Source organism: Podarcis bocagei, assembly GCF_964188305.1.
Source record: "Podarcis bocagei genome assembly, chromosome: 17".
Lineage (NCBI taxonomy): Eukaryota > Metazoa > Chordata > Lepidosauria > Squamata > Lacertidae > Podarcis > Podarcis bocagei.
In genome coordinates, this window is record NC_138143.1 from 40,138,938 (window position 1) to 40,152,897 (window position 13,960).

The 13,960-nt window shown below is 43.7% G+C and overlaps 1 protein-coding gene and 1 long non-coding RNA gene across 3 annotated transcripts in view; one reads left to right on the top strand and one right to left on the bottom strand.

The window, feature by feature from the left end:
• Positions 1-2,633, top strand: part of CD4 (CD4 molecule) — a 35,574-nt gene extending 32,941 nt beyond the window's left edge. The window contains exons 10-11 of one of the 2 annotated variants that reach the window (XM_081176678.1): positions 1,096-1,163; positions 1,547-2,633. In XM_081176678.1, coding sequence (XP_081032804.1) covers positions 1,096-1,126 — 31 coding nt within the window. In that variant the 3' untranslated portion in view covers positions 1,127-1,163; positions 1,547-2,633. Of the gene's footprint in view, positions 1-1,095 lie in introns of both variants that reach the window. The other variant, XM_081176677.1, reaches the window with a different exon arrangement.
• Positions 2,634-10,955: 8,322 nt separating this feature from the next.
• Positions 10,956-13,709, bottom strand: LOC308577118. The gene is made up of 2 exons (XR_014003456.1): positions 13,629-13,709; positions 10,956-11,183 (listed from the first exon to the last, which is right to left on the bottom strand). It is a non-coding gene; the product is annotated as an uncharacterized lncRNA (long non-coding RNA).
• Between the last annotated feature and the right edge of the window lie 251 nt (positions 13,710-13,960).

Genomic DNA, 13,960 nt, shown 5'->3' on the forward strand with positions numbered 1-13,960 from the left:
CATCTCCTTTTGGGGTTTGTGTCTGCCTTCTAATTTGTTAAATCTGCTATCACGATTAAGTATCAATAGGGCATGTCCACAGATATCTGTGCAATATCTGGTGTATTTTTCTTCTTCTTTTGATATCTTGGTTTTGCACAAAACTAGAAAAAGGTTCAAGCAAACCACCTTAGAAATTTGATCTGATTTCCTTGACTTTTCTGGTTTGGTGCAAATCCTAGGGATCAAAACAGTGAAAAACAGTATGCTCCTCCATGTGTGTAGCAAGGATTTTTGTTAGGGAGGGCAGACTTTTCGGTGGGGGGAGGCAGAACCTAAGATTTGTATTGATTTTTAGTGATGTGGGAAGCAGCTGCCCACCCCACCCTGTCTATCCAAATGTACTCCTCCTTTCAGGAGTGCTGGAAATAGTTGGCAGCACAGCCATAAAAGAAACGGAAGCAATTGTAGATTTTCAGCACATTTCAGATTAATTTGCAATATCTAGTGTAGAATTTTTTTATGTGATTTGCTTATGCATTTTTCTGGTTTTGTGCAAATCTGGAGGGTCAAAGGGGGGGATATAGTTCAGAAGAGTGCTGCAAATAGTTACAAGCATGCTCAGAAAAGAAATGAAAGCATTGAGGGAAGCAGTGCGCATGGAAAGGGGAGCAGCAGAAAGTGGCAAGTGATCCACCCACACCAAAACGCCAAAACAAAATTGTCTGTGACCCCAGCTGGAGTGGTTTAGAGCCTAATTTCCCCCAATTTATCAGATTATCCATATATAAGAGAAATCTGAATTTACAAGGGGCAAGCATCAAATCTGGTGTTATTTCAGAGTAAGATTATGTGAGCTACACAGATTAAATGGGAAGGCAAACAGCTGCAAAAACACAGTGAACGCCGTTGTGGACAAGGCTTTATTTTATTTTTTAAATGATATTTATTACTTTCCAACAATTTGAACATACATAGAAAAAGAAAATAAACAATACAATACAATACAAAAACAATACCTAACACTAAACTAACAAAAACAATTTAAACTAAAAAACAGATTCCTGCTATATCCTGGTGTAAATCTCAGGGAACTATTTATTTTTTCTCTTACAGGGACCTGACAAATGATTACTACCATGCTTGAGACAAGAGGGCGCCTGTAGGCTGTCACTGTTTTGCAGGTGGGATTCATTGGCACACCAGCAAATTTAAGTTAAATCCCAGTTAAAGTGGATTTGGGCCTTTGTGCAAAAAAAATCCTCTTTTTAAAAATCTGGACTTTTTGCAGGAAGGAAAGTGACGCGCTGGAATGTGATGCACTGGAATGTATAGGGTAACAATTGCTTGGCTTGAAATTGTATAGCCTCTGTGCAAACCGATCAGAATGAATACTGGGAAAAATTGCCAACATCATGCAGCTTCTGTGCAACTAAATCAGGGTGGAAACATTTCATCTGGAAGAAAGGCAAATGCGCCTTTCTATGCTAGAATGCTATTGCCGTCATTGGGTTGTTGTTTTTCAATGCCTTGCTTTGTTCTTCTTCTCCTTTGTTCCATATCTCAGCATGCACTTCTGCCACAGCTCCAGGTCCAAGACGCACATGCCGAATGTAAGAGTCATGTTTGGATTATCTTGTTGTAACGTTCTCCTAAATGATTATTAACGTCACAGACAGATACATAAAGTGAAAGGCTTCAGATATGTTCAGCTGATCCTCACCAACGGTGCCATTCAAAATTCCTAGGTGTGTGCAGGCAAACATTATACATATTAGTTAGAATTGCTCACAAATCTTGGAGTTTCATCCCCCCCCCAATTTTATGAAGAAAAGTTAATGAACTGCTTAATCAAATAACCCCCTAAGTGGTGTATTTGTATGCAATATATAACAATGATCAACAAACCACTGAGACTAGGGCTTGCCGATCAGAAGGTCGGCGGTTCGAATCCCCATGACAGGGTGAGCTCCCGTTGCTCGGTCCCAGCTCCTGCCAACCTAACAGTTCGAAAGCACGACAAAGTGCAAGTAGATAAATAGGTACCTCTCCGGCGGGAAGGTAAACGGTGTTTCCATGCGCTGCTCTGGTTTCGCCAGAAGCGGCTTAATCATGCTGGCCACATGACCCGGAAAAACTGTCTGTGGACAAACGCCAGCTCCCTTGGCCACTAAATCAAAATGAGCGTCGCAACCCCAGAGTCGTCTGTGACTGGACTTAACTGTCAGGGGTCCCTTTACCTTTAAGAACATGAACAGATTTTTTTTTTTAAAAAAAAATGTATAAGCAGGTAAATGAAATGTCTTGGTAGGCTTGCCAAAACAAATACAAAGCTAACATACCCTACGCTGCCAAGGTGCTCTGTGACTTCAGAGCAGCTAAACCAATGGCAGCTGGAAGAACTATGAGAAGGCTACTTGCTCAAGAAGCACTTTTTGATATCAGAGTAGATCAGCCATGCACTCGTTCACCAGCATCTTCTGCAGCTCAACAGTTGTGACTATGGATCAGTTAATTGCAACAGGGAAGTTTACATACATATGGTGACACCGGCCCTCTGTTGAAAAAACCTCTTATCTCACTTATTCTGTATATTTACAGTATACTGGCTATTCATGTATTAATATACTGTTGTGTGATTGTTTTAAACTTAATTGTGTCTCTCTGTAGTCATCATTTATCCTTAAGCTGTACAGCATCAACTTCTTAGACTCCTGCCGATAAGGTAAATGACTGTCCACCAACCACCATCCTGATGGAAACAGGACAACAGAGTATTCTAAATATGGAAGCACTGTGGCCTTATATAATATAGTATTATCGTGTTTGCTTTTTATATCCAGTCCCCTTCTTAATAATCCCAAACACGGCCTTTTTCAGTGCCGCTGAACACCAACTTGACATTTTCAGTGAGTTTTCTGATTTGACCTCAGGATTTATTTCCTAAATTGTAAAAGCCAGCTCAGAACCCATCAGCATACATGCGTATAGTTGGCATTATTTGTCCCAGCATGCTTTAATTTGCTGGATTTCATCTGTCATCTTGTTTCTCAGTCATTCAGTATGGAGATATTCAGTTGGAGCTCATCCTCACAATGAATTTTGGATATTTCTGTCTCCAGTACTTTGATGGGATCGTTTCTTCCCGCTGCAAAATCCTTATTCCTTCTCTAGCCCACATTGCTCCCAGGCGTCCCACTTTCTCTCCTTACTGACCTCAACCCCCCCCCCCCATTTTTATGGCTTTTCCAACATTAGGATTTGTCACAAAACCTCCTGGTACATGTTGATTTAGAGGGATGATGCCAAGCCTGATATTTCCATCAATTAACTGCTCTGGAAGACAAAGGTTCAGTACCACTAGGCTCTCCTTCCAATTGCCTCCTCTTCAACCCCTCCCCAAAAGCATTACTGGTTTCTTGCCACCCCTTTCCACACTTTTTCATCCCCTCACCTCAGCTTACCTAGAGAAGATTTTACCTTTGTTGGGCTTTGATACATATCTTGTACCAAAAGAGATATATATCTTTTTGCATATATGCAGAAAGAATCAGCCTGGAAAGACTGCTGTTTGGGAGAAAGCTTAAGACTTATTAGTCACAGCAAACAAAGCCATTTTAAGTAAAGATTTTACATGTGGCCAAGATGGAACCAAGAAGTAAACACAAGCACATGCTAACATGGTGGCTCTCAAACTGTTCTCTCTGGGCCACACTTTCAGAATAAAAATTTGCTCACGCTGCACAATTTTTTTATTGATAAGAAATACTGCTTTATAATATGGCCAGAAAATATAAAGCAATGAGAACATGAATCATTCCTTAAAATATAATGATAAATGAGCCTCTTACATGTGTACCTTCAGTATGTAAACTCAATGAGAGGTGTGTTTTTGCCCGGTAATCTCATTCATAAAAATTATTTGGATACTATACTACATCGAAATGCTTATGGTTCTTAGATTGTCCTTGAATCTTCCCCCCACACGTGCCATCCTCTCCTGCCATGCCACTGTGGCATGCCACACCCTTTGAGAATCACTGTGCTAACTCATACTGACTGAACCTGGAGACGAAGCAGGAAGGAAGTAAAGCCTGAAAGGATCTACTGTGCCAAGAGTAAAGGTAAAGGGACCGCTGACCATTAGGTCCAGTCGTGACCAACTCTGGGGTTGCGGCGCTCATCTCTCTTTATTGGCTGAGGGAGCCAGCGTACAGCTTCCGGGTCATGTGGCCAGCATGACTAAACCACTTCTTGTGAACCAGAGCAGCGCACGGAAACGCCGTTTACCTTCCCGCCAGAGTGGTACCTATTTATCTACTTGTACTTTGACATGCTTTCGAACTGCTAGGTTGGCAGGAGCAGGGACCGAGCAACAGGAGCTCACCCCGTCGAGGGGATTTGAACTGCTGACCTTCTAATCGGCAAGTCCTAGGCTCTGTGGTTTAACCCACAGTGCCACCCGTGTCCCTTACTGTGCCAAGAAGTGCTTACTAAAAGAAAAGGAATTGGTTGCCTCTCTATCTAGCCCCCTTCTGCATCCTCTGCTTCAGGTAACTGATTGCAAGTGTTGTTGCCTTACTCCCAAGGTAAGGTGGATTTGAAGTGGCAGAGTGGAAAACATGGTAAGATAGGAAGATCCTGAAGAAGCAGGCAGCAAAAATATAGTGCATTACTTTGGGTCCAATCTGCAGAGAATTAAGATTGCACAAAGATCCACCCGTTTCAGCAGCTGCATATAATAATGATCAAGAGTAAAAACATACTGAAAGAGAGCATCAGGGCTGGCACAGCATGGATTGTATCCTGCACCATGCGAGGGAATGGCAAGCAAACCAGCCAAACTAACCTTCTTAGCTTCACCGTTGTCACCAAGTAGATCTCCCCACCACCACCCAGCTCCCTCCACTAAACCAGCTGTCTTCTTGCCTCCCAGACTCAAGACTTAGGGACACAATTACATAACATTTCTCTTCTTCAGGATTAAGCTCTGTGTGAACTGAGTACGAGACCTAGAACTCATCCTGGGGCTGCATATTTGCAGGACGAGATGAGTAATGATGGGCAAGCATGAACTGAAATATAACGTTGGCTTAGTACTGGCACGCAGAGCTCGCACATGTACTTTAAATGCAAACGGCAGTCAGTGTGCAGATTCTAATACCGATTTGCATTTTCTAATTATTGTACTAATTGTGCATTTCCTAATACTGGGCATGAGTTGGAGGTGGGGAGGATGAAAGCAGTAGAGTGGCAGTTTAAATTAGCTGTGGGTCAGATAAAAAGACTCCAGAAAGCTTGAAAATATGGTCCAAAACTGTCCATGTGGCAGGGCTACATAGTGAAAGGGTCCCTTCTAAGGTATAGCTTATTTCTGCTACTAAGCATGAAGCTGTGATGTCCCAATCCAATCCACTCCCCCCCTCACCATGTGACTCATCTTCCTCAAGGGGAGAGAGCTTCATGTTGTCCCTCTGAATCAGCGATGTCTGAATGACCATGCAGTGGATTCTCTCCCCCCCCCCTATATTTTCAAAGCCTTGGGGAGAGCAGGGGGTGGGGAGCAAGAGGGCAGGCTGAATGCCTCTTCTCTTCCTCTTCATTCTGCAGGAAAAGTGTCCGCAGCTTAGTCTTTTTAATTTACTTGTGTTATCACACACGTCTTGCACTACTAAGCAATGCAGTTCCCAACTTCACTCACAAATATATGTTGTCGGCAGCCTTCTGTCTTGATGGAGTGCATCTCCAGGAGTAAAGTCAAACCAGGGCGCAGGCCTGGGCGGTGTGTGTGGAGGTCCTTGGCTGCCCAGATGACAAGACCCCCTCACTGTTGGGGTCCAAAGGAAAGTGTTATGTACTGGGCCAGCAGGGGGATACTGTAGATAGTTCAGGTCCACATATGCAAATAGGGGATTGAAAGTGACGTTTAGTGATTGGACAGTTACAGAAAGTTGTTACAGTTACGTTGTACTGGAGCTCTATATAAGCAGGCTGGCTGAACCCTTCAGTTCTGTTCTGGCCTGTGAATAAACAAGAGCTGTTTGAAGAATTGCTGTGCTGTCTGATATGTTCACCCACAACTTAACAGAAAGTAGAGCAATACGTTTGGCACCAGTTTGGCTGCAGGAGTTGCTGGAAAGAGGTGTACAAGACGCCACTCCAGATTTGTGAAGGATTTACTCCTCAACCCTTTCCCCTCCCGAAGATATCCTGCAAGGCAGCAGAAGTTTAGGATCCGAGTTTTCCTTCTCCTAGGTGGGCTACCTTCCCAGGTTGATGAGCCCCATCCATCGCTCACTTCACTCTACAGTACATATAGAAACTGCCTTCGTGACCATTGGGCCCACTATAGGTCTTGCCTGCTCAACCCTCTGGATCCTGTCTTTGCATGCAGGGGTGTCCCTAATTCACCTAGGATTTCAGACCCATCGGCTACCCCCACCCGGTTTAGCCAGCCAATCCAAGCTGTTCCCTTGCAAGCAGGACCAATGGTCAGGGTTGATGGGAATTGTAGTCCCAAAACAGATGGAAGCCCAAGTTTGGGAAACACTGATCTAGACTCTTACAAGCAGGTTGTTGTTGTTGTTGTTATTTCTATACTGTCCTTCATCCAAAGATCACAGGACAGTTTACAATATAAAAACCCAAAAATATTTTTAATAGTAATTTTTATTAAGTACAAATTAGAAAACATACATATTTACCACAAAATAAAATACAAAGGAAAAAGAAAATACATATAACCAAGGAAAAAAATACTTTGCCTCTTTTCATATTTACAGTTATTTATACCTCTATAAAATGCTATTCACAATAAAGGAGTGAAATACTCTGGTTTCTCTTCAGATTGTATAAATCTTTCGCCTTTTACTAAAACCCCAAAAATATATAGCATAGTCACAAACAAAAACAATAGCTGCTCCCCCCACCCCCCTGTTTAAAAGGTCGTGGATTGTTTAATGAACTAAAGTAACATTGAAGTATCTGGTTTCAGATCCCATCTTTACCTTTTCAGTATTCTTTTATGCCCAGAGAAGCTGCTCTTCTCCTTCTTGCTGTTTATTTAGGTCATAGTTGTCGCTCCCCTTTCAAAGTGCAGAGCCACTTCTATCACACTTCCGTAATAAAGAATTTTGAGACCTACCTTGTGAATTTTTGCTGCGACTTCTTTGGGCGACCTTGAAATGTGCCAGCACTGATGCAGCTTGGGGACTTTAGGAGATTTATTGAGAGCGCCTATCCAGAAAGGACAATATCGGCTCCTTGCTTGGCTGCAGACAGGTGCCCTGTGCATTTGGCAGAACACATCAATATATTCCGTACAGACTGTGTCAGTCCCACAACGCCTCTTCCTCCGACTCTTGACTGAGCCTTCCTAAACTCCTCGCTTGCTGCCCTGTCAGCTACCCAAGCGTCTCACACAACCCTGAGAGAGGGGGAAATGTGTGCCAACATTTGCTCCTTTGCCTTTCACCGCCAGGACTGGACTCTGGCACCATGCATTTAGGGCTGGCTCAAAAACAATTGTCCTCCACAAGCAATGCAGAGCATCCTTGTGTTTTCAAGGGATCTGGGCTGCACTCACCATTTGAAAGGGTCCAGCCAACTCTACCAGAAAGAAGAGTTTTGGCTTCTATGCCACTTCTTCAATGGTAGGCACCCTTTGAATGCTGCTGCCCTGTATGGGTGAGTGGACTTTAGACGTCACTGTAGATGAGACATTGGTAACATAAACCTCCTTTCCCTCTCCATACCTCAATGTTCCTTTCACCTAATGGAGCCTGGCTAAGTATAGGTATTGCTCCCATTGCCCTAGTTCCAAAGTCAGACTGGGCTGACAAACCAAAGGGAGAATACTCCCTTTGCTGGTTAAAGTCTGGGACTTCTTCCAGTAATTCAAACAGCCCAAACGGCCTTGGTCCAGTATATCTGAAGGAGCGTCTCCACCCCCTCCCACCAGATGTCAAAGAGAACAACAACTACCAGGCTTTTAGAAGACATCTGAAGGCAGCCCTGTTTCAGGAAACTTTTAATGTTTGATGTATTATAGTATTTTAATATTCTTTTGGAATCCGCCGAGAGTGGCTGGGGAAGCCCAGCCAGATGGGCGGGATATAAATAATAAATTATTATTATTATTATTATTATTATTATTATTATTATTATTATTATTATTACTGAGGGAACACAGAATTATGGAACTGTAGAGTTGGAAGCAGAGACATCACCTTGCCAACAAAGGTCCGTATAGTTAAAAGCTATGGTTTTCCCAGTAGTGATGTATGGAAGTGAGAGCTGGACCATAAAGAAGGCTGATTGCCAAAGAATTGATGCTTTTGAATTATGGTGCTGGAGGAGACTCTTGAGAGTCCCATGGACTGCAAGAAGATCAAACGTATCCATTCTGAAGGAAATCAGCCCTGAGTGCTCACTGGAAGGACAGATCCTGAAGCTGAGACTCCAATACTTTGGCCACCTCATGGGAAGAGAAGACTCCCTGGAAAAGACCCTGATGTTGGGAAAGATGGAGGGCACAAGGAGAAGGGGACGACAGAGGACGAGATGGTTGAGGGACAGGGAAACAGTCTGAATGGGAAACAGTCAAGGACAAAAATAAAAATAAAACTGAACCTTTCTATTGTTTATCTACATTGGTTCTAAATATTTCAAATTGCGCCAACATGCAAAAACCTCATTTGGTGCTGTTGCTCCAATCAAATTGGGAATCCCCTGCAGCTACTTTAAAGTAAAAATAAAAAATGTCAGGAGATCCAATTATGGCCCTCCAGAATCTCTTACTAAATTCATCTGATGACAGATCTCCTGCATACTTGCTTCTGTAAGGCGCTATTCTCTGGCTCTCCATGTCAATGTGACATATGGGAAGGAAGTGAGTGATAAATTCCCATAATTTTATTTTTCTCATTCTCTTGGTTGAAAACAAGCAATGAGAAAACAGCCTGTGACACATATTTGCTATTTAAGTAAAAGGAATAAGTTTTTAAGGGCAGTCAGAATATTATTACTCATTTTGGTAGCACCTTTTTTTTGTGTGAAATGTACTTTGCAGTGCTCCTCTCATTCAACCAGAAAAACTTGCAAGATGAGTCATTAGAATGCTTATTCAACAAAGGTTGAATCGAGGCTGAGAGAGATTTTTGCACAGGGCCAAGTAGCAAGTTCATAGCTCAACTAAGATCTAAACCTCAGTCTCCCAGGAACACTAGAATCTACTATGGGTGCAGGAACCATCAGTTGCCATCTTACCAACCCCAGGGGTTGTAAACAGTGACTGCTGGAATCCACCTTAGTTTTCCACGATTCAGTATGGAGAGAATGTCTGGCTGCCTGTGATGGAGAAACATCTCACACATTCTTTTGTGCCCGTCTCTCAATGACTCATGTGTACGGCTATTTATATTTCTTGTCTAGCATTTTAACTGCCTTTCATTTAAGGCTATTTGCTCCATTTGTTTGCAGTTCTCAGTTGGTGATCTTAAGAAGCACCTTACTTTCCAGACTAGGTTTTTTTACCCTGACAGCTTCTTATAGAAAATGCATTTCCTGCATTGAGGGAAGGAGAAAATGAAGCTGAATATATTTTTATGTGCAAAGAGTAGCAGAAAGGTGGATGGAGTCTGCTAGATTCTACAGTGCCTTTAACTCATTGGTGGGCAGAAGGTAAATAGGGTGTTGTTTATTTATTTATGGTTTATTGGTAGAGTTCTACAGGGCTTTTATTTCAGCCAGCACTCACAAGAACTCTGTTCCAGCACCTCTAAGGTGGTGCCGTTGCCATTATAAGAGAACAAGGCAGGTGTCTGTGGTGAGTTCCAGCACCTCTTTTTCTAGAAAAAATAGCACTGGATTTCTGGGTGATTTATTAATGATTTTCAGTTTTATACATTTCGATAATATTACAACCATGTTAACATTTCAAAACTCGGCATCCTTCCCCCCTCTTTCTGTGGTTCCTTAAATTTGTTTTTTTTAAAAAATATTTTCTGCATATTCCAAATTAACTCAATTTACTCATTTATTCATTTACTTTAAATATATACTCTTATAAAACTGCAGGTTATTACAGTAATCCTACCAATGTTCTTATCTGTTTACAGTTTATTTATAAACATTCAATAAACCATTTCCACTCTTTTATAAAAAGTTCGTTATCTTGATTTCTGATTTTAATCAGGATTTCTGGGTGATTTGCAGTTCGGTGGCTAGGGTTTCTGACTCCCCGTCATTTAACAATAGCACCCATAGCCTAAATTATGTTGCTGAAATGAAAAAGAAGCAAGGCAGGATGGTAACAAGATACACAGAGAGAGAGAGAGAGAGAGAGAGAGAGAGAGAGAGAGAGAGAGAGAGAGCTATGAACTCCATTCAGTTCTAGTATTCAAAATAAACTCCTGTGGTCAGAATTCTTTAATTCCAAAGTTAATTCCACCAAGATCTAGTTGGTGGATCTTGGGGAATGCAACCACAAGGTAGATTCAAGTCTGCCTACCTCTGCTTTAACAATAATTTCTATATACTCCCAAAGACCAAGGGTTGTATTCAAAACCTAGCTTTACATAAAAACCTCTAATCACAACATAACCATTGTATTTTGAAAAGACCCTGATGTTGGGAAAGATGGAGGGCACAAGGAGAAGGGGACGGCAGAGGACGAGATGGTTGGACAGTGTTCTCAAAGCTACCAAGCATGAGTGTGACCAAACTGCAGAGGCAGTGGAAGACAGGAGTGCCTGGCGTGCTCTGGTCCAGGGGGTCACGAAGAGTCGGACACGACTAAACGACTCAACAACAACAACAATAATATTTTTATTTCTATACCATTTTATATTTTTATAGCATATTAAATCAATAAAACAATCTGAAGAAAGTCAAATATAGAGCATACAGTCAAACCAACATAACAGGAAACTAAAATATCATCTTAAAGATTTCAAAATAAAACACTACAAAGGAGGTCACCTACAAAATACATATTGTGTTTATTAAAATTTGATTTTTACACATAGCGCTGCCCACTGCTTTGAAGCAAGGGGATTAAAATGCTCTCTGGGACCTGTTGCCTTGGCAGGTATTCCTCAGGACCACATGACATGGGAAATGGGTGAGAAGATCTCCCATCTTGATTTTATTTGATAGCAGCTCCCTGCATTTTCTCAGAGCAGCAGTACCAGAGACCTTTTCCCCTGCAAAGTGAAAATCACACACACACTTCCGTGTTATTTGACCTGCACTTCGAGGCTTACAAGTATAATTCAGATACTGGTAAGTCCTACACATACTCCCTTGGGGCAAATAGCAGCTGGGGAGGGTTACCTTCTGAACTCTCCTGTCATTAGCTTTAATTGATGAAACCATCAGTGGATCATTCTGGAACTATTAGAAAGCCATTAGCCTAATGAAGGATGATCTCCTAGCCTTTTCCTTTTGAAAGAGATGTTGAAGGGAAAGGGGTTTTTTTCCAGCGATGGCACTGGGCCAGCCCTATCATTAGGAGTGGGATGACTGCCTCAAGTGGCAGATGCTGGGAGGTGGAGAATGACAGAGGGATGTTGAAGGATCTGTGGCCACTGTGGAACAATCTGCAGCCATATCACAAAGACATGATTGCTAGACAGTCACCAACAAGAGCAATGACACCATGGAGTTTCAAAACCTGTACTGTATAGAGAGGACTCTAATGATGTCATATCCCCAAACCTGGTGGCGGGGAAAAAGACAATGGGTTCATCTCTATCCCTTCCTGTCACTTCACACTCTTCTTCTTACCTATGGTGAGGTAGGTTGCCTGTGAACTGGACTATGGACCTTTGTAACTTTTAAGGATTATTGCTGTCTGGTTCTCATCACTGCACCTGTTGAAACCTGGCAATACATGTGAGCAAACCTCCTATTTTTCTGGTTTACTTAAACCAGGGGTCTGCAACCCACGGCTCCGGAGCCACAGGTAGCTCTTTTACACCTTTGCCGCGGCTCCGGGGCGGATACTAGCGAGGGGAGGAGGTGCATTGTGCGCCCCGACACTCCCCACTGTGGCGGGCACTGTACTGGCTGTGACATCGCATGGGCGCGGTGCGTTAGTCACGCACCGTCCCGACGTCACCTTCCCGCCCGCCCGCCCACTACATTGTAAGGGGCATGTATGCTGGTCACTGCATTGAAAGGGGGCATGTACACTGGCCACTGTTTTGAAGGGGAGTGAAGAACACACACACAAAAAAAAGGTAACTTGTTAATTTTATGTTTATTTCTATGAGGAGGAGTAATTCTGAGGGGTCAAACAAAGAAATGATAAAAAGTGACAAAAAAGTAATTTTTATAATGACGAGTTTTGCGGCTCCCAATATTTTTTTTCCTTCGGAAACGGGTCCAAGTGGCTCTTTTTGTCTTAAAGGTTGCAGACTCCTGACTTAAACTGTCTGAGAGTGATTTCTTTGTTAAGAGGGAAACATATAAAAGCAGAGGATCCAAGTCTTCCTTAAGCATTATTAGATATAATAATTGTTCCGGAAGCTTACGCAACCTTCTCCTAAAAACTTCTAAAGATAAGCTGTGCACGGATGGTCGTTTTCTCTGCTGAAATACGTATTTGCATTCTCACACAAGTGAGAGAAAGAGGGAGGATAATTAATAAATAAAATATCCTCCCTTACTCATCTAAATCCACCCAACAGCCTCTTAGCCTGCTCTGTGGCACCTAATTTCAAGTGCTTGGATGCAGAGGATGTCCTGTCAACAGTTATCTTCTGCATTTATCCTTTGCTTTGCTTCAGGCAGCAATATGTCTTGGGCTAGCTTTGGTGAGACAACATAGAATGCCTTTCCCCAACCCAAATAAAAGGAATAAAAACCTAATTTGATTTAGGCTGCCTTATGGGTTTGGTGGCCTCTGCAACTGCTGCAAGATTAGAGAACTACAGCAAGTTTGTCTGGAAGCAGATATGGTTGTTGTTTTACACAGAAGAGAGAAGAAAGTAGGATGATGTCCACACTTGATTTATTTATTGCCAGTATTTATAGGCCACCCTATATGACTGGGTTCCCAGGGAGGCTAACCACTATGTTAAGAACAGATTAAACATTAATACCATAAAAGAAGACAACGGCAAAGCACAAAAGCAGCATGAAATATATATGGCAACGATAAACGAGATTAAAGCTAGTGCAGATTAAAAGCCCTGGAAAAGAACCGGTTTTTTAAAAGCCTCCTCTGGGCACCACAAAGTACATGAACGAGGGTGCCAGGCCATTTTCCCATTCCAAATTGCGCTGCCTCCGTGCCCCAAGGGCTTTTTCTCTCCTCGGGGATACACCAGGGGCCGCATTTCCTCTGGCGACGCTTGCGCGCGCTGGCATCACCTTCTGCGCCTGCGGATAAGGCGCGATACGTGCGAAGCAGCCCAACACGTGTCCCCGGATCCACCCCCACCCCCCAAGACCGCACAACCCAAATTTCAACCCCAGGCCCCTGGTCTCTTCCCGCCTGTGGCCGATTCGTCTTCCTCTGCCTTACACAACCCCCCACCTCCTGTTATGCTCCCGTTCAGACGTGACGCGCGCTCTCGCGGGCCTGCCTCCGTCCCGTGTCGTCGTCCTCCCACCCCACCCCCCCCCACTTGCCGCCGTCACACCTGTTACCCCGGGCCCGCGTCTCCACCCCGGCCCGAGGCCGCTTTGGATCCCCTCCGGTGCGGCGATGGGAGGCGCGCGACGCCCTCGGGCTCGGCGCACGGACGGCGCGCCGCCTCCTCCTCCTCCTCCTCCTTCTCCTCCTCCCGCTGCTGCCTCTCTTCCCCCGAGAGGGACTCCAATCTCCGAGAAGCCCTGAGCCGGGATAATGCTGCCACCTCCCCCGGGGACACGGAGGGAGGGAGCGAGCGCGCCGAGGGGACGGACGCGCGCGCACCAGCCCAGGCGGCCGAGCCGGGGCCGCGGCCATTAACAGAAGCGCAAGCGGGATTCG